Source organism: Coffea eugenioides, chromosome 7 (genome assembly GCF_003713205.1).
Source record: "Coffea eugenioides isolate CCC68of chromosome 7, Ceug_1.0, whole genome shotgun sequence".
Lineage (NCBI taxonomy): Eukaryota > Viridiplantae > Streptophyta > Magnoliopsida > Gentianales > Rubiaceae > Coffea > Coffea eugenioides.
Window position 1 is genome coordinate 12,098,217 of NC_040041.1, and position 19,994 is coordinate 12,118,210.

At 35.9% G+C, this 19,994-nt stretch overlaps 3 protein-coding genes across 3 annotated transcripts; 1 reads left to right on the forward strand and 2 right to left on the reverse strand.

The window, feature by feature from the left end:
• Positions 1-1,179: 1,179 nt before the first annotated feature.
• On the reverse strand, positions 1,180-5,157 carry LOC113778130 (cysteine-rich receptor-like protein kinase 10). Its single transcript, XM_027323412.1, has 7 exons — positions 4,292-5,157; positions 2,869-3,000; positions 2,667-2,788; positions 2,358-2,568; positions 1,999-2,236; positions 1,689-1,839; positions 1,180-1,543 (listed from the first exon to the last, which is right to left on the reverse strand). Exons 1-7 carry the CDS (start codon positions 5,154-5,156, stop codon positions 1,208-1,210), a joined length of 2,055 nt encoding a protein of 684 aa, XP_027179213.1. The 5' UTR covers position 5,157; the 3' UTR covers positions 1,180-1,207.
• A 5,353-nt stretch (positions 5,158-10,510) lies between these two features.
• Positions 10,511-11,926, reverse strand: LOC113776915 (F-box/LRR-repeat protein At3g58900-like). Its single transcript, XM_027321965.1, has one exon. It carries the CDS (start codon positions 11,924-11,926, stop codon positions 10,511-10,513), a length of 1,416 nt encoding a protein of 471 aa, XP_027177766.1.
• Positions 11,927-12,902: 976 nt separating this feature from the next.
• On the forward strand, positions 12,903-19,002 carry LOC113776916. Its single transcript, XM_027321966.1, has 5 exons — positions 12,903-13,160; positions 13,351-13,539; positions 13,765-14,779; positions 14,914-17,684; positions 18,877-19,002. Exons 1-5 carry the CDS (start codon positions 12,903-12,905, stop codon positions 19,000-19,002), a joined length of 4,359 nt encoding a protein of 1,452 aa, XP_027177767.1.
• Positions 19,003-19,994: the final 992 nt, after the last annotated feature.

The following is a 19,994-nucleotide window of genomic DNA, read 5'->3' on the forward strand; positions in this document are numbered from 1 at the left end:
TTAACATTAGGCTTCCCTGAGGAGTTATATGGCTTGAAAAGAAGAAAGAAAAGAATGAACACTAGAGGAACCAGAAAATTGAGATGAAAAATGGCAATGATGAAAAATAGGAATAATGAGAATGATAAGACTGAAAAAGAAATGGACATGATTTATTTTCCACAGGTTACTTGGAGTCTATGCGGCAGTAGCTATTAAAAGGTGAATAAAATTTACAAATGAATCATTTTGGGTTATTATTTTTTTGATAAGGAGTTTATTTTGGCAAAAAACTCAGAATTTTGATTATTGCAAATTAAATTCCAAAGACAGACACTAAGCTGACCTCACTCACTAATAAGAGCATATAAACACAATGAAATGGGATTAATGCAATAGCAACAAATGGCACTTTGCAAAGATTGCCAAAATAGGGAGAGGGAAAATCAACAATAATCTTTTGCACTTGGGTAAAGTACACCATCTTAAATGGAGCATCATAGAATAGATTATCCAAATGAATGGATCATGAATTTGGACCATCTTTTTTTAGATCGAAACCTTTTTTGGGATACAATTTTGTTTGGATACTTTGATGAGTAAGAACACAGGAGTTGTATTCTAGTTATCTAGCTTGAGTCTTGCCCGTCTGATCGGGACTGTATGTTTAGAAGAATAGATTTGGTTAAGTTGTACACAAAATGATAAGGCATGTTCTTAAATGGTTTTGAACGCTTGATTTCAGTTTCTGATCAAATGATTTTGAACACTTGATTTTAGTGTCCCTATCGAAACCCTTTTGGATTAGTTGTGTGACATTAGCCGTGGAATCATAAAAAGTAACAGCAAAATGTAGGAAAATTATAAAAGAAATCATAAAAAATAACAGCAAAATGTTTAGATAGCTAAATTGAAGAACAAGGGAAGTTAGAAATAAAGAAGTTAAGATGTGCTGAAATATAATAGTTGGACTGTTGGAGATGATAATGATAGATAATGAATAGTCCACATTCCACACGGTTTATGGACTAGACCACAACAGTGAAGGCGGGTCACCTTCAATCAACACTATCACAGCTACAGATGAACTGAGTTGCTCAGATCAAGGCCTGTTCAATTTACACTACCAAACAGAAAACTCAAAAAATGATTATAGAATATTTAGATAAATTTGCCCATGCATGCACCCTGTGGACATTATCAGAAATGCCTTCAATTCAATTACAATTTATCTGGGATATAATTCAGTATTTGAGACTTCATTTACAGACGGCCCTGGTAGCAATTTGGTGTTGGTAGATGTGCCTGATTCTGGTTGATCTATAGGCAAGTTTTGTGTTCTGCTACGACCAAAATATGCAGGAGGGTTTGGGACAGGCAGCGTTACAGAGTAGCTATTCAGCATGAGAACAACTGAAGCCATGGTCGGCCTTTGCTCAATTTCGTCTTGAACGCATAGCAATGCCACATGGATGCTCTTAATAACTTCATTTCTTGCATATGAATCTCCCATTGTTGGATCCATCAATGCTAATGGCGTTCCATCCCTCCATTGTCTCCATGCCTGCAACATGATGTATTGCAAGTAATGATATTGGAACTAAGTTTTCTGCAAAATTGTGTATGAGAGCTCTCTCTCTCTCTCTCTCTCTCTCTCTCTCTCTCGGGATGAGAATGCCAAGAAAATGAGATTTTTATTCTGCACTTACATAGCTTAGAAGGTCATCTCCTCCATGAGTTTGGTAGAACTGATTGTTCTTCTTGCCACTTACAATTTCTAGAACCAAAACTCCAAAACTGAACACATCTGACTTTACAGAGAACAAGCCGTGCAATGCATATTCAGGAGCCATGTAACCACTGCAAATTAGGATCATTCAATGGTTAAGAATCTTAAAGATTGATGGTGAGAAAATGCATGGAACATAATTAAACACTAGAGGCTCAAAGGTAATGAGATGATTACATAATTAATTACGTAAACATGGAGTATGACAAGATAAGGGTGCAAGAACTTACAATGTCCCTGCAATTCTACTTGTATTTCCTTCAGATTGATCAACTTCAAAAAGCCTTGCCATGCCAAAATCAGCAATTTTTGGGTTCATATTTCCATCTAATAACACGTTACTGGCTTTAAGATCGCGATGTATAATCCGAAGTCGAGAATCTTCATGAAGATAAAGGAGTCCTCTTGCTATTCCTCCTATAATCTTGTATCGTCTTAACCAGTCCAACAATTGTTGCTTTTTTGAGTCTATGCAATCATCAAACATGATAAGTCTTGTTAGTTTCTTTAACTGAAAAAAATTTAATTTTCGCAAAAGACTTGGCAATAAATTCCTAAGTAAATCAAGAGTACTTGACTTGAAACTAACCAAAGAGAAAGTAGTCAAGGCTTTTATTGGTAATAAATTCATAGATGAGTATCCTTTCTTCTCCTTCCAAGCAGAAACCCAACAGTCGGACCAGATTTCTGTGTTGAAGCCTAGCAACCAGGGCAATTTCGTTTTTAAATTCTTCTGTTCCTTGAGCTGAGCTTCTTGATAGCCTTTTCACAGCTATCTCTTGTCCATTAGGAAGTGTACCCTGATTGCAAATTAACAAAATAAAAACAAACTTTGATTCAACAAAGATCGCATTCATATATTTTCAGCACACAGGGAAATGGCTTAAACTTATTGTACCTTGTATACAGGACCAAATCCACCTTCACCAACTCTGTTTCCAATGGCAAAGTTGTTTGTGGCAGCTTGAATTTCACTGAGTTTATATTGTAACGATTCTATGGTTAAGATTTCAGTTGCCCCTGCAGCAAAAATAGTACAAACTTAGTGAATTTAAACGAATCGACCCTTTAAGAATGATAAATGTGTCCTTGCAATTTACCAGTTGTTTCGCTAATGGCATCATGTGTCTTCTTGGATCTCCTTGCAATGCAGAAGCCCATAATGAATAGAACAATAATAGAGATTGGCACCACGATTGCAACAACTGTTCGTGTTGAGATTCCGCCTCCCCCTGAATAAATAGATAAAAAGTTCTTTAGCGCAAAACTCTACTTCTAGACTAATGTAGGTAAGGATCTAAAAACTGAAATATTCAGATTCATTTATTCCTTTAAATTCTTCAACAAATAAAACAATTTGAATTTCAATACCGGATTTGGTCAAAATAACCGATCAATGGAGCTTTTTGTGGTTTCATATTTATATCTTTTTTTTTTGGGCATTCTATTCTTAGTTGGCACCAAAAGGATTCTACTCTTCAATTTCTTTCATCACCTTCGTTTTTTTTTTAATAAATAAACGAGTCTGCCAAAAAAAAAAAAAAAAAGGATTCAGGATTTCCACTTCCAGTGCCTCATTAAGCAAGCAATTGGCTGCAAAATAATTAGGGATAATATCATAAACCTCCCCTGAGGTTTCTTTTAATAACACCTGGCACCCCTAAGGTTTTAAAAATATCACTTACCTTTCTTACCTTCGTTATTTGTGTAACAAAATTTTTAAAAATTCTAAACTACCCTTTCACTTTCTAAATAAAAATATTTCTAAACTACTTTGTTCACTTCAAGAAAACCATCACCTCAAAAATAATCTTTTGTAGTACTACCACATCATAATGTTATACCCCATAAAAATATAAATTTAAAAAATAAAAAAGATATTTGAAAAGATATACACTTGCATCAATTTAACTCCATATGCTCAAAACGATTTCTTATGAATTTATATTTTTTTTCAATATCTTCTCAACTCTTGATCAAACCATTAAATTGTACCAATTATTATAAAAATCAGTTCAAACTAAGCAAATAAACATATCCCAGTTCATCACAATCACAAAAAGTAAAAGATAAACAAAATTCAATTTATTATAATTTACAAATAAAATATTGCATAGTCAACCACAAAATGAGTAAGAGATAATAATGGTGCAAAGGTAAAAGGAAAAGAGTGACTATTTTTGTTTCTTTGTTTTTAATTTTTCAGCTCCATTTATTTGATGTGTTGTGAATTATCTGTCAAATAAGGGTTAATATAATCTCTTTACAATTATTAGGGGAGGTAAGTGATATTTCTAACACCTTAGGCATGCCAAGTAATATTAAGAGAAACCTCAAGGGAGGTTTCTGATATTATCCCAAAAAAATAATGAGATCTATACAAGCCAGAGTGGCAGACTAGAACATGATCAGTATAGTTGTTGACTACCAGGTGGGGCTCAATTCAATAGCTACAAGTGTGAAAGACTTGAATTACTAACTAATCCGTAAATTCATGCCAATTTAGTAAGAACTGGAACTTACCTTCACTACTTGGAGAATTGGAAGGAGAAGGTGGAGAAGGTGGAGAAGGTGGAGGAGGAGGACCAGGATTCCGTGCAGGCTCGGGTGCCGGGCTTGAAGAATTGTAAAAACTGTAGAGTTCATACCTAATAAAACAGCTAGGAAATATAACATTACAGCCCGGACTACTAGCACAGTATGTGGGTATATAAGCAATGGCATCTCTAAGGCAATTCTCGCAGTCAAGACTGGTAAGATCTGGAGTACACTGTCCAAGGGCATGTATATCTTTCTGAAATGGGGCATAACTAGCTTCTTTGACAGCAAATTTCTTTCCTGAAGGATCATTTGCATTTGCAGCACGACTTGCTATGTCAATCATCGCATCATTCAGGACCCGGTTGAACTGGTCTGGATCAGTGGCATTCGCTACAATCAAAGTAATGAAGGGGACACCCTCAGTGACCCTGGAGAATATGGACTCATTCGAATAACGCAACAAGCACAGGCCATAAGCAGTAAATGCAGTCGTCTGATTCCAGCACTTCTTCAGAATTTCCCCACTGGCATTTGCTACACATTGTCCACAAGCGTCGGCATCCACATCACCCCGACAGAGAAACATGCCATAGACCATGCTATCAGGGTCTTGCCCAGCAGTGAAATTGTAGAAACCATTGCTGGTTGTCGAAGAAGCATTCGAGGATAGAGTGGAAAGGAGGAGCTTCCGGTTCTCTGTATACGCACTGCCACTGGTGCTGTTAGGATTATATGCTGTATTTCCGCAGTGGAATCCAAAAGGACCATCGGCATAACTCAGTCTCGTATTGTAGCTAACCAAAAAAATCAACAGGAAATACGAGAATAATATACTTTTGGAGATCATTTTGATGAGAATCAGGCAGATTATCAAAAGTATAAACAATTGTGAATTTTTTATATTTAGGCCAAAGTATATGAAATCCGTTAGGCCAGGGTAGAAGTCGGATGGGAAGACTTTGAATATATATATATATATATATTTTGGGTAGGTGAAGACTGAAGACTTTGAATTGGTAAGCTGGTCATCCTGCTCGACCGTGTTACGTACTTTTCATTTGCGAGAAGGGGAAATTTTATTGCGAAAAGTCTTTGCCAGTTATTGACGGAAGTCTTTGCCAGTTGTTGATTACTCAATGATTCATCATGTGATTATATGGAAGTGAAATTATTCGAGAAAGCTTTTTCTGGCTTTGATGTGGATTTTTTTTGTTTTTGAATTGTTGATTACTTTGATTAAGCAGCGTGATTATATGGAGTTGAGATTGGAGAAAGGGATTACGAAAACTTTACCGAGGGAGAGAGAAAGTTGGATTACAAAATATATGGTCTTCTTTTTTTTTTTTTGGTTGATACCAAATTAAATTTGTCTTTCCAAAAAAAAAAATGTAATTTTCTAGATTTTGCAACCAATGGTTAAACACATAATAATTGTCTATTTCAAATATACTATGATACTCAAACAAACAATAATGATATGTGATTTATTCCTTCCCAAATGCTCAATATATTGACTGGTCTATCACTCTATGGTGGACTTAGATAATTGTCTATTGAATAACAACCATTAGAGTATAAAATGGGGGGAAATTCCAACATGTCATTCTTAGTTTTAAGTTAGACAAATACTCATAAGAGATTGACGTTATTCTAAGTAGTAGTACTTTTCCTAAAAAGTAAGGTCCCGTTTGGATTGATACTTTTAGGAGTTTTTTTTTTGTAGAAAAATATACTGCAGCGATTTGATATATGTAAGGTAAAAAAGTAATTGAAAAATATGTTCATGAAAAACAAAAAATTTTTGTATGGAAAATTACAATCCAAAAAATTTTGTTTTAATTCATCTCGACTTAAAGAGTTGAAACTCCAAATTTTAGAGATTTTGGGTTTAAAATTTAAAATCGCTTCTCCTACTTCTCAAATCTCACATCTGTCCTGCTAGAAATAACTTTAAAAATATACAACAGTTTAAAGATATTTTCTTTATTACCATCATCTTTGACCTCGGAGACGGCTAAGGAGCTCTTTGTTATTAAAAAGAAATGCTCAACCAAAACGTACTCTTTTTTTTTTTTTTTTTTGAAGAGAACTAAAACTTACTCTAAAATAATAAATAATCACACATTTTTCAGGATGTTTTGTTAAAAATAATTACACTTCAAAACATTCAAGCTTTAATGTCTTCAAGCCATGAATGAAAAATCCATTTGCATATCTTTTATTTCTTGAACAATCCAAAATAGGGGGAATATACGATGAGCCCAATCCCTCACGTATACAGCGATGAGCTTCACTTACCAAAGCCCAACTCATTGAAACAGCCATCTAGGAGGTCTTTTCACGCGATGAGCCCAAAAAGGAACTTGAGGCCGCATTAATCGATTCACATCTTTCTTTCCGTGTTATTTTACATTTTTTAATCTCCTTGGATTACATCTTTGCCTTTTTTTTCCCCCACTCGTCATCTCTTTTTTTAATTTTTGTTAAGTTGGAGGTCGTGAATTAAGATATACTACTTACAATCCCTTATTCCTCCCACCTTACCATCCAATCCAACTCTTCCCCTTCCCCGCACATCTTTGTTTGTTACTTGTACTATGTTTCTTTTTTCTTTTTCTTTTTTACTATAACAGTTAAAATTGCTATAAAAAAAACTTAATATAAAAACAATAATTTTATTAAATCACTAGAGTGAGTCTACTGGTTAGGGAAGATTTCTTAAGATTTTTTCGCTATCAAATTCAGGATTCAAAACTTGTGACAAATAGTCCAGTGTGAAAAGGGATGGGAAGATTAAAAAAAAATCACTAGGATTAGATCAATGGTTAGGGGAGGGCTTTTAAAATCTTCCTCGTTGAATCAGAATTCGAATATTGTGCCTAACAATTGGATATTGAACCAAAGAAGAGTTTTTAGAATTTTTCTTCCTATCAGGTGGTTGAAGGTTCTAATCTTGTAGTATTCCTTATTATTAGGTGATTCATTTGTTCTGATCGTATACCTGATGGTTGGGTTTCCTTATTATCAGGTGATTCATTTGTTCTAATCTTTTATACCTGATAGTTGGGAGTACGTAGAAAGAAATGGGTGGTTTCAGGTTTTAATCTTATGGTTGATAGTTGGTGCAGAAGTTGAACGTAGAGAGAGGGGGTGGAATACAGATTGAACGAGGAAGCATTGTCCTAAAATTTAGGAATTGCATCTTTTGGGCACTGTACAGCCTTTTTGTTAACAACTGCACGAGAGCCACACTTGCTACTTTTCTTTCCCAAGTCCATAAATAGAATTTGTCTAATCAAAGGAGTTATTTTCTACATTCTTGTTCTTGGTGCAATAGCAATATAAGATTTGAGGGACCAATCTAGCTTGTTGTCCGTTGGCGAACGACCTACTATAGAAAGAAACAAAATACAGTATGCTATATATAGACTAATTTTTTTCGCAAGACCTACTATATATAGTCTACCTAACATTTTGTAACGGAAGAATTGCCATCTTATCAATCGACAATATTGCTCCGCTAGTAGCTAGTTCAAAAGCGAACGCTATGTAACTTAGCGGTTCATATTGGAGAAACTGTCAGAACCCAGCTTCAAGAAGAAGATACAAAGAAGACTAGTTGAAGAAGAAGAAGGAAAAGGAGGAATCGAGGAAGAACAGGGAGAGACAGAGGAACTAGAAAAAAGAGAGAAATTGACTTGAAAATTCTGATATTGTCTAATGGCTTTCCACCATTTACAACTATATATATATATATATATATATATATATGCTTATCTTTACCAATCAATCCAAAGCCCTCCACTAAACTACAATATTAACAACTAAGAATTTGGATTATCTAATACATTTGGGGCCATGACAGAAACTTACAAGCATACGTGTTTGCTCTCTTTTTCCATGACCCCAGATTTGTTAAGTTTGGCTTAGGGATGCTAATGGGCACTTGTTATTTTTGTTAATATTTTGCAATATGAAAGTTAATTAATGTAATAAATATGAATATGTGAATTCAGAAAGTAAATTATCTGTAATTTATATAGTCTAATGCGTTAGAAAAATACTCTATTTACTATTTAATCTTTTTGACAACTAATGGCAAAACACTAAGGTCCTGTTTAATAACCCAATTCAGTACTTAAATTTAATGAAATAAAATCTTAACATATTCAGACCGTTTGACAACAAAAAAATTTAACATCTGAATTAATTAAGTGACACCGAATTTTCTCGGTAAAACTTGTTTCCAAAATTAATCACTGAATGTGATATGTACTCAATGTATTAGATTTAATACTTAATAATTCAATAATTTAATGGATTCAGATTTCAAACTTCAATTTTCGAACTTCAGTTTCATCATACGCACCCTAAGTAAAAATTAAGTATTTCTGATATTGTGAGAGAATTAAAATTGGATGGATTTGCGAGATATGGAGAAAATCTCTCATAATCATTTTTATTTTTCAAGGTTTTTTACGATTGAAATATGACGTATGTATCGTAACAGTAAATACAATAGACAAATGAATCTCATTCATCAAAAAGTTTTGATGTCATGACCAGATTAAATCCTCAAAATTGCTGCAAATCCATCATACATGACAACCATTTAGGCCGCAGTTGGATGAGGTCACTTCAGCTCTTGTACTTTCTCATTTAATTGATAATGACAAGAAATCATGAGCAAAATTCTCATCTTGAAGTGAAACACACATTCGGAGATGCCGTCCTTTTATATAATTTGACTCAGCACGCATGCAGAGATGTGAATAGGATCTTATAAGCTAACTAACACTTCGTATTGTATTGTTCTGTTCAATGCACTATAAATTCGGAGACGTGGGTGAGGAAGAGATCAGATTTCATTGATATAGCAAAGACCAAACAAAAAGGGGACGAGCTAGGCAGATTGTGGCATCTTCTTGATTTGCTTTAGCAATTCATCGCGTTGTTCACAGGGGTCAAAACAGGTAAGGGCTGGCAGTTGGCAGCAAGCATATATCTCAAATGGTTTTTGCTGCTTGTCTGCTTAACTAGCATGCATGATTGGCTCTATTATTCATTATTTTCTCTACTCAATGAGTTTTAAGAGTATTGACACCATGCATGTATACTGTTTGTTTTAGCACACTAAAACTAAAGCGATGGTATGTTTCATTGTGGAGGCAGACATCAATACTTTTATCAGCTCTTTTTTTTTTTTTTTTACAAGAGAATCTATGGCGATTATTCGAGACTGACCACTGAATAAATCCCGTCCCGTATAACATATATATCATATGATATGCTATATTTTTGTCAATTATTTAAATCTATTATTTTGGTGACTTCTCTTTTTTCTATATAATATCTTCCTGGAAATATATGTTCATCATTGTGTTATAGGATAATATGGTCCTCGTATAATTAGAATCATATGATGAATACACAGTTTTGCGAAAGTTACAATATTGCCACCCTTTTTTTTTTTGGATTATATATCAAAATTGTAGTTTATAATAATTACGGGCCACCCTTTTTATTTTGATCGAGAAGATTAATATACTTAACAAACAATTGTACATTCTAAATAATGGATATTCGATCCGAGTGCTTAGTTATAGTGCATGTCTCATAAATCAGGACTAATAAAAAGAAAAGGAAATCTACAGACGGTTGAAACTAATGAAGGAATTTTGCTTGTTTTATGAACTCAATTTCTAAAAATTTCGAAGTATACTTACTTAAAAATTTGAGTTCATAAAAAAAAAAATTATACTTACAGCAACCAAACAAGAATGAGAACCAATTTCAATTGTTACAATTGTATCTTATGACTGTGCTCTTCTCTTCCTTCCAAGTCCATTATGTAGGTTGACATGCGTAAAGATCAAAGGCTGCTGGATAAGAAATTGTGAACTACATGTAAATTGGAGAAGCAGAAACCCAAGTACCCTTTAACGGAGACAGAGAGACTACTTAGATGTCCAATTTGGCTCATCATATTGTCCCGCTGACCAGTCACTAGGCTCCATTAATGAACCTGGAATGATCAATACATCACGTCTAACATATTGTTTGCATTTTCTCATTTGAGATCATGGCTTTGCATTTGAACACTGACGATGACATAATAAAAATAATTACTATTATTAACATTGAAAATTATTTCCAAGAAACTGCAGAATCAATCAATATATTTGAAGTGCGCATCAGAATTTACAAGAGCACCAATTTTGTCCGGGGAGATAATTTTTTAGTTTCCACGATTCTGGCACCATTCCGAGCGGCCTCCTTGGTGGCAATTTCACATGGATGCCCAGGCAGATTATACTTCACCTTCTTGGCCATTTGTTCAAGCCGAGGCAGCGGTAATTCCTTCCATCTCCCAACCCGACTCGGATCTCGAGTGTCCAGAGTTAAGCTCTCCAGGGAAGGACCTGCAGCCTCTATCAAGTGCATGACAAACTCAACATCACTCTTCAACCCAATCCAACCCAAAAATTCCACCTCCTTCAGGCAGCAGTTGTACTTCTGTCCTTCAACCCATTGCCGTGTTGTATCCCCAAATTTGAGCATATCGTCCCAAAACTCTCGATTCATTGACAGCTCCGTTGACTCCCAGCAGACAGTGTACTTGAGCACCAGTTTATGCAAACTCGGAGATGCGTGAATAAATGAACAGAGAAAAAGGATGCTCTGCTCGTATAGTGCAACAAATTGCAATTCCAGTTGTTGAAGATTGCTAAACTGCGAAAAGGTCTTGGGAAACAGGTAAAACTCCATAGCAACCAGTAATTTCAGATCCAAAGCCAATGTCTTGAGCTGTGAGATGGAGAAGGGAACCTGGCTGAATTTGGTAATCAGTAGATCTTCACAAAGATCACAGCTGACGTTAGGTGCCCATTTGAGAGAAACTGAAGAGAGTTGAGGAACGTCTTTGAAGAGCATGTTTATCCTGCATCCTTGATACTCAAAAGAAAAAAGGTTCAAGGCTGAAACAACCTCGATAGCTTCCAAACCAAGACAAGATATTAATCCCAAGTGCTTCAATTTATTGTTAGGCGATCGAAGCCTCAAATTATACAAGGATGGTGCACGACTAACGGACAACTTCTCCAGGACTGGACAATCAGACAAAAGATACAGGAGCTGTTCTTCAACAACATTGACGGAATTCAGCACAAGGGAAGTCAGTGCCTTCCATTCCAAGTCCGTAGGGAAACAGTATATCTCATCTAAACTCGTTTTACGACTGCGAAAGGGTGATAAGTCCAACTCAAGCCTATGAACTCTCTTGGCTGCTGCAAAGCAAGTCCATGAATCAAGAATTCCAGCGTAGGTATTGTCCAAGTCAAAAGACACCCTAAATTCTTCAACCGTTTGAGCTTGATGGGAAGCCAACACTTGGTTTACCCAATCTATATATTTGGGCAATTCAACACGATCTCTTTTTTTACCCATATAAATAAGCGCTATGGTGTCCAGAGCATCAAAGTCCAAACAACCGGAATAAAACTTGAACAGGTTCTTCCACCGACGCGAAACAGCCCTCGTTTTTGCTGCTTCCTTCAGGGACAGACGGGATACGATGTCTATCAGAATGTCAACCGGTATTTGAGTTATGCAACCCATCCAATCCGTCTTTTATTAGGCCTCGCCTCTATTTTGACCTTGCTACAGAGACCCTCCCTCCCTCCAAATTTGATGCTTTTAACTTATTCAGCTAGATCTAGATATCTTACATATATAAAGCGAGAATCCGCTTGTGAACAGTGAAAAATGGGCCGGTTATCCCGTTATTTTTGTGAGTTTGAGGGGCTTTTTGGTCTTTTGTTGATGGGTGGCAGCGGTTTCGTTGTACGTTCTCGCTTCTGTCCGCGCAGCTCTCTTTTAATTTACACGCGTGGCTGGTTGTTGCTGTCTGAAGCGGTTTATGGGTCCACATGGCTCTTATTCTCTTTTGCTCGTTCTCGGTCACCAATTTACTCTCATTGTTTTCTTGCTTGTGTTCTCAGCTGTTCAGCAAATATAACTTGAGAAAGTTTCTTTTGGTTTTGAAGTGCTTTACTGTTCAGCAAACTTAGACCGTGAGCTCGATCTCTTTTTGGCTCTGATTTTTCTTCTTAGTTTTCTTTCGCAGCTTCGGAAATAACTTGAACAACTTATGCGGTCAGCAGGATCTTTTTTTTTAGCTTTCACTGACCGATTTACTCTCATTGTTTTCTTGCTTGTGTTCTCAGCTGTTCAGCAAATATAACTTGAGAAAGTTTCTTTTGGTTTTGAAGTGCTTTACTGTTCAGCAAACTTAGACCGTGAGCTCGATCTCTTTTTGGCTCTGATTTTTCTTCTTAGTTTTCTTTCGCAGCTTCGGAAATAACTTGAACAACTTATGCGGTCAGCAGGATCTTTTTTTTTAGCTTTCACTCTTCTCTTTGGTTTTTTTTGGTAGCTTCGGAAATAACTTGAGAAAATTTCTTTTGGTTTTAAAGTACCTCGCTGTTTGATTGGCTTCGCTGGAAATTCATTTTTGTTGCTGTGGTTCTTTTGTATGGTTCATTTTAGACGTTTGTTTGGTTTCCGCTTCAGCTGTGTATAATATGCTTTCAGAATGGGTCGAAATAGAGTATATGGAAGTTTGGAAGAGGCTCGTGCTGAGAAAAATCGAAGGAGGCGCGAGCAACGTGCTGCTGCTCGGCGTGAGACAAAGAATGATGCGCCATTAGGAGTGTGTACATTAGCTGTCACAGCTTTTAATATACATGACTCAAATGCTGTGAATCAGCCAAATATGGGTGTCATTGAATCTTCATTGGGTTCAGGCTCAATATTGCCATTTGCAGAGAACAATGCAGAGCACCTTCAAGCTGTATGTCTGTGCTTATTTTGAGCATGTCTCATGCAATATAAATTGTTGTTTAAATTTTTTGGAATAAATGTTAAATTATTTATGTTAACAGTAGTTTCGCCTAAGCATGCACTTTGGTAAGACAAACGAGTTTGACTTAGTTAAGCATACTAAACTCACAATCTTTAACTATGCTTTGGGTGTTTTAAAGGAAAATCAAGGAGATGTATCTAGGTCTACTGGTAATGGTGCTCGCGAGGTTCCGACAACTAATTCAGATGCCGGTGAATCATCTTTGCATAGGCGACGTCGACGTACAAGACGTTCTATGACTAATCCATTGAACACAATAATTACAGAGCCTGCAGTATTGCTCAGTAATGCAGAGCAATTTCCAACCGTATGTTTGTGCTTATTTTGAGCATCTTTCATGCAATAAGATTGTTGTTTAGACCCCTTGCAATAAATGTTAGACTACTTATATTACCGGTGGTTTTATCTAAGCATGTACTATGGCTAGACTAACCAGTGGGTGAGATATTAATTTTTGTCTATTATAAGTCAGATTGGCTTATTTAGGCACACTGAATTCATCGTCCTTAAGTATGCTTTGGCTGGTTTGCAGGAAAATGAAGAAAATGTCTGTGCGTCTATTGCTGATGGTGCTAACGAGGTTCCATCAACTAATTTAGATGCTGGTGAACCATCATTGCGTAGGCAACGTCGGTCTAGAAAACGAGCTATAACTGATCCATTAGCTACAATAGCTACAGAACCTGCTGTATTGCCTGATGTTCCAAGTTGTCCGTATTGTCATGCAAAACGATTTCATCAGGAACCGCCTGGTTTTTGCTGTGCCTCCGGTGAGGTACAGCTATTATCTACTGAGATGCCGAGAGAACTTATGCTATTATATATAGAAGACTCTGATGAGGCTGCTGAGTTTCGCAGATGTGTTAGAAGCTATAATAACATGTTTGCATTCACTTCGATTGGTATCCATCCTGATAAATCTTTGGCTGCAAACTACAATGGAGTTTATACATTTCGAATCCAGGGACAAATGTATCATTATATTAATCCACTTATTCCAGAGAATGGTGAGAAGCCACGGAACTTGCAACTTTACTTTGTTGACACTGACCATGAAACAACGCAGTGGCTCTCAATCTCAAGTAGATTTCAAGAAACACTGGTGACTAAGCTTGAGAAAATCTTAAAGATTAATCCTTACTCTGCATTTTTCCGAGGATTACAAGATTTGCCAGGCATAGATGATTATAAGATTGTACTTGACACCACGCCTGCTGTAGATCAACGAGTTTTCAATAAACCTACTGTGTCGCAAGTAGGAGCTGTTTGGACCGAGAGCACAAATTCTGAACATGTCAACTCTAAACACATACAAATTTATGGAAAGAATGGTCAAACGCAGATTGTCAAGCATTATTTTGCTTGTCATGATTCGTTGCAATATCCTCTTATCTTTGCAAATGGAGAGCCAGGTTGGCATCCAGGGATTGAAAAAATCCGTCATCCAAATAAGAGCAACATTACATCAGTGACTTGTGAGGGAGAAACTATTATAGCTACAACTACAGCAACGACGGCAACTGATATCATTGATACAGAAAATAGAGGTATTGCGAATAATCGTTTTTATATACCATCGTTAACCTATGAATATTATATTTCCTTATGATATATACTAATCTTACGTAATCTATTATCTTTATCAATAGATAATATAAGTATCATTATCTGTTTGTTTCAGCTATTAACCAAAGAAAAAGAAAGCGCAACACAGTTTCATGTCGTGAGTATTATTGCTACAAATTGCAGATCCGAGATGCTGACCGGTCAATGTTATTACATATAGGGAGATTACTACAGCAATATGTAGTCGATGTCTATGTCAAGATTGAGTCAATCAGATTAGATTTCCACAGAGGAAGAAGCAAACAGGCTCAACTTCGGACAGAGATTTATCAAGGCATAGTTGATAGTATTTCCAACGGTGAATCATCATCATCAAGTATTGGTAAACGTATTTTTCTACCAGCTTCGTTCATTGGTGGCCCTCGAGATATGCGACGACGATATATGGATGCTATGTCTTTGGTTCAAAGATATGGAAAACCGGATATCTTTTTGACGATGACCTGCAACAAGAATTGGCCTGAGATTAAAAAAATGCTTTTGCCAACTGACAAAGTTGAGAATAGACCAGATTTAATATCTCGAGTTTTTCGTGCAAAGCTTCAACAACTGAAAGATGAACTTCTGAAAAAGAATATATTTGGAAAGGTAGCAGCTTATACATATGTGATTGAGTTCCAGAAAAGAGGTTTGCCTCATGCTCATTTCTTGATAATTCTGAAACAAGGATGGAAGATGTACTCTCCTGAATCATACGATCGCATAGTGTGTGCTGAGTTGCCAGATGCTAAGCAGTATCCTTATCTTTATGAAGTCGTTGTCAAACATATGATGCATGGTCCTTGTGGTGCTATGAATCCAAGTTGCCCATGCATGAAACAACACATTGGATGCAAGGATAATTATCCTAAGGAGTTTACAGAAGCCACTCGTCACAGTCACAACTCCTACCCTGTTTATCGACGACGAGATTTTCAGCAATCAGTAACTGTTCGTGGACATCCTCTTGATAATCGATGGGTAATACCATACAATCCCTATTTACTGTCTAAATTTAATTGTCATATAAATGTAGAAATTTGTTCAACAATTCGAGCTGTCAAATATATATATAAATACATCTATAAAGGCCATGATAAAATTCTATATCAGTTGACTAATACGGGGCCTAATGAAATTGTTGATGAAATAAAAAATTTTGTTTGTGCAAGATGGGTCTCTCCTCCTGAAGCAATGTGGAGAATCTATGCATTTGACTTAAATGAGGTACATCCATCAGTAATTTCTTTGCAACTTCATTTGGAGAATAAGCAATCAATTACATTTGATCAAAACCAATCGTTGCAAAATATAATCAGCAATCCATGTTCCTCACAGACAATGCTTACAGAATTCTTTAGCATGAATTGTTATGATGAATACGCCAAGCATTTGAATTGTTTATATATAGAGTTTCCTGAGTATTTTACTTGGAATGCACAATCAAAATATTGGAGTAGACGAAAAAGAGGAGAAGTTATTGGTCGTATTTTAACTGCTCGCCCTACTGAAGGGGAGCGATACTATCTCAGAATGTTGTTAATGCATGTTAGGAAGCCTACTTCTTTCCAAGATCTAAAGGTTGTCAATGGATACGTATGTCAAACATATAAAGAAGCTGCAAATTTACTTGGCTTATTGCATTCTGACAATGCTGCTGAACTTTGCTTACAGGAAGCTTCTGCATACCAGATGCCAAGTTCTCTTCGACAATTATTCGCATCTATATTAGCTTATTGTGCTCCTACAAATCCACGAGAGTTGTGGTTGAAATATGAAGATTTCTTATCTGAAGATATTCAACATAGTACATCACTTGAACCACACTTTGTACAAATACGAGTGCTCCAATTAATTGATTCGTGTCTTCGATCCATGGGAAAAAATATTGCTGATTATAATTTAACTGATATTCAAGTTGAACAGCTTTCGCAAGATTTAAGTACTAAGGAAATTGATGTTGAAAGAAGCATAGTAGTATCTGACGAAGATCTTCGTGCATTGCATCAGTTAAACTTGGACCAGAAATCAGCATTTGACAAGATTATGCATGCCATTGACAATAATATCTCATGTGCATTTTTCTTAGATGGTCCAGGTGGAACTGGAAAAACTTTCTTATACAGAGCTCTCCTTGCAGCAATACGATCAAAAGGATGCATAGCACTAGCAACTGCAACATCTGGAGTTGCAGCTTCAATTTTACCTGGTGGCCGTACAGCACATTCGAGGTTTAAAATCCCATTACAAGATAGTGATACAGCAATTTGCAATATTGGAAAGCAAAGTGCTATTGCTAAGTTAATAAGAGATGCAAAAGTAATTATTTGGGATGAAGCAAGCATGGCAAAGCGTAGCTCAATAGAAAAATTTGATGAATCATTAAAAGATATCATGAATAAAGATGCCATATTTGGTGGTAAGATCATTGTTTTTGGTGGTGATTTCCGACAAACATTACCAGTGATCACCAAAGGGTGTAAAGAAGAAATTGTCAATGCTAGCTTAGTAAAGTCTCCTATTTGGCCGTACCTCATAAAACTAAAACTATCACAAAATATGCGAGCTCAGTTAGATCCTCATTTCTCTGATTACCTTCTTCGAATTGGCAACGGTACTGAAGCAACAAATAAAAATGATGAGGTGCGTATACCTGAAGGAATGAATCTGGTATTTGTCGATGACGATTCATCAGTTGATGCGTTGATTGCTGCAGTATTTCCAGATTTATGTGCTTTTGCTCATTGTCCAGATTCTATTGTTAACCATGCAATTTTAATGACAAGAAATGATTTTGTATTTGAAATTAATAACAAAATCATTGCTAAATTTCCAGGTACAGAACAGGTATATCTAAGCCATGATGAAATCCTTGAGTCATGCCATCAATCAGAGACAGAAGATTTTTTGAATTCATTAACGCCTAAGAGCTTGCCTCTTCACAGGCTGATATTAAAAATTAATTGTCCTGTCATATTGATTCGAAATATTAACCCTGCCGAAGGCCTATCTAATGGCACCCGACTCGTATGCAAAGAATTTGGAAACAACGTAATACACGCAGAGATTGCTTGTGGCTCTTTTAGAGGTAAGCATGTTTTCATTCCTCGAATTCCTTTGCAAAGTTCTGATGATGATTTCTGTTCAACCCCTTTTAAAAGAACACAGTCCCCTCTAAGGCTTTGTTTTGCAATGACGATTAATAAAGCACAAGGACAAACATTGGATTATGTTGGTCTATATCTAAAAGAACCTGTTTTCTCCCACAGCCAATTATATGTAGCATTATCACGTGGCAGAGCATCAAGTAATGTCAAAGTATTAATACGACCTCCAAATCTATTTTCCAAAATAACAAATCTTACAAAAAATGTAGTGTACAACCAGATCATATCTGCAGTCATGAATGATTAATGAGTTCCTGCCAGTGGTTCATGTTTACATACAATAAGGTATGTTGTCTAACTCTTTATGTAAATTTCGATTTCAGATTTATCTTATTTATACCTCCTCACTGCTTTCTTTTTTAAGATTTGGAATTTCCAAGTTTCATGCATGAATGAAGAATGTATTCTATGCTAAACCCAAAACCAGGAACTTCAGCAAATGTCTGGCCCTGTACTTTGAATACTAGGTTGACGTAGTTTTTTCCCCTACTTATCTTTCTCAATTTGATTGTTATTCCTTTTTGACGTAAAGTTTTTTTTTTGGATTTTCGAATGTGGATTTTCTTTCATTTTACACAACCAAGTATGAATTGATTGAAATTATATGAAAGTTTAAATTTTACCATGCCAGGCAGTGTTGCACATAGAAATTTATTAGTTTGTTTAAGAGAATATTGATTCTTGGACTCCAGAAAAAATTGAATCAATTTTAAAGATTTGATTATTGGTCTTGATAGCAACTCAATTGGTAAGTTGTTTGGACAACTCTGTATTCGATTGTCTGATGGGTCTCTGTTTGAGTGTAGCTTGGTTTGTTAACTTTGGAGATTGTATATGAGTATTGAAAGTTGATAACTCTGGACAAATTGCAGGTTAGTCGCCTGTTGGAGTTGATTGTTCACAGTCTTTACAGCCACAAAGAAGTTTTTCTTCGACAACTGGCAAACTCTTTCATCAAGTTGATTCTGATGTTAGAAAAGCATATTGCAACTGTTTAATTGATCTTTGTATCAAGATTGATGTCTTCGAGAAAGCTTGTGAGCTGCTACACCTCGGCCTTAAACTTGAGATTTATACTGATATACAATCTAGAAGTCCAACCCAATGGTCTTTACATTTAAAGAGTCCCTTGAAAGTGAGGAGGAGCTGCCTTCACTGCTTGGGATCAGCACTGGTCATGGAAAACATAAATATTCAGAGAAAAGTCTAGCAGGTGTTTTTGAGTCACGTCTGAAGGAACTGAATACTCCATTCCACGAGGTACCTGACAAGGCGGGGTGGTTTTTGACGACAAAGATTGCAGCCACATCATGGTCGGAGTCTAGAAGCACTCCTAAGGTAGTTGCTGCTTAAAGGTTGTTCTTTGTCTAGCTTACATTTTCAATACTAGCTTTTAATTTTGATAAAAGATCTGGGAAAAGGATATAACCTATTTTGATTGTCTTTGTTTTTGTTAGTCTAAATCTCTCTCTAGATTAATTTTGTCATGGTAATGCTCAAAATGTAGTTGCTATCAGATGATTTTTCCAATTTCAATTGAGCTTATGGTGCAAGATTAAAGGATAACTACTCTTTAAGTATGCCTGGTAACATCTTATGGAAACAGCTTTAGAGGAAATCAAAATGATGAGGGATTGACTTTGGACTTATGATAAATATTGCATTTAATAATTCATAAACATCTGCTAATTTTTTCACTAATAGGGATTTACCTAGGTAAATCAGGTGCTCAAATTCTTTGACTGATGTTCATATCAGCATGAAACAAGTAACTGAAATTATTAAGTTATATTTAAATTCCATATTCACTGAAGCCTCCAAAAAAGAGTTGATGTCACTCGGGTCTAAATTCCCAAATACCACATGTTTAGAATTTGCAAACTCATCTGCATGTTCTGTTTCTCTAACACATGGAAAAACCTCCTGAATCCTATCTACATTTAATTTCGCCCTATATCTTCATAGAGGTAGCATATGACTGACAATATGT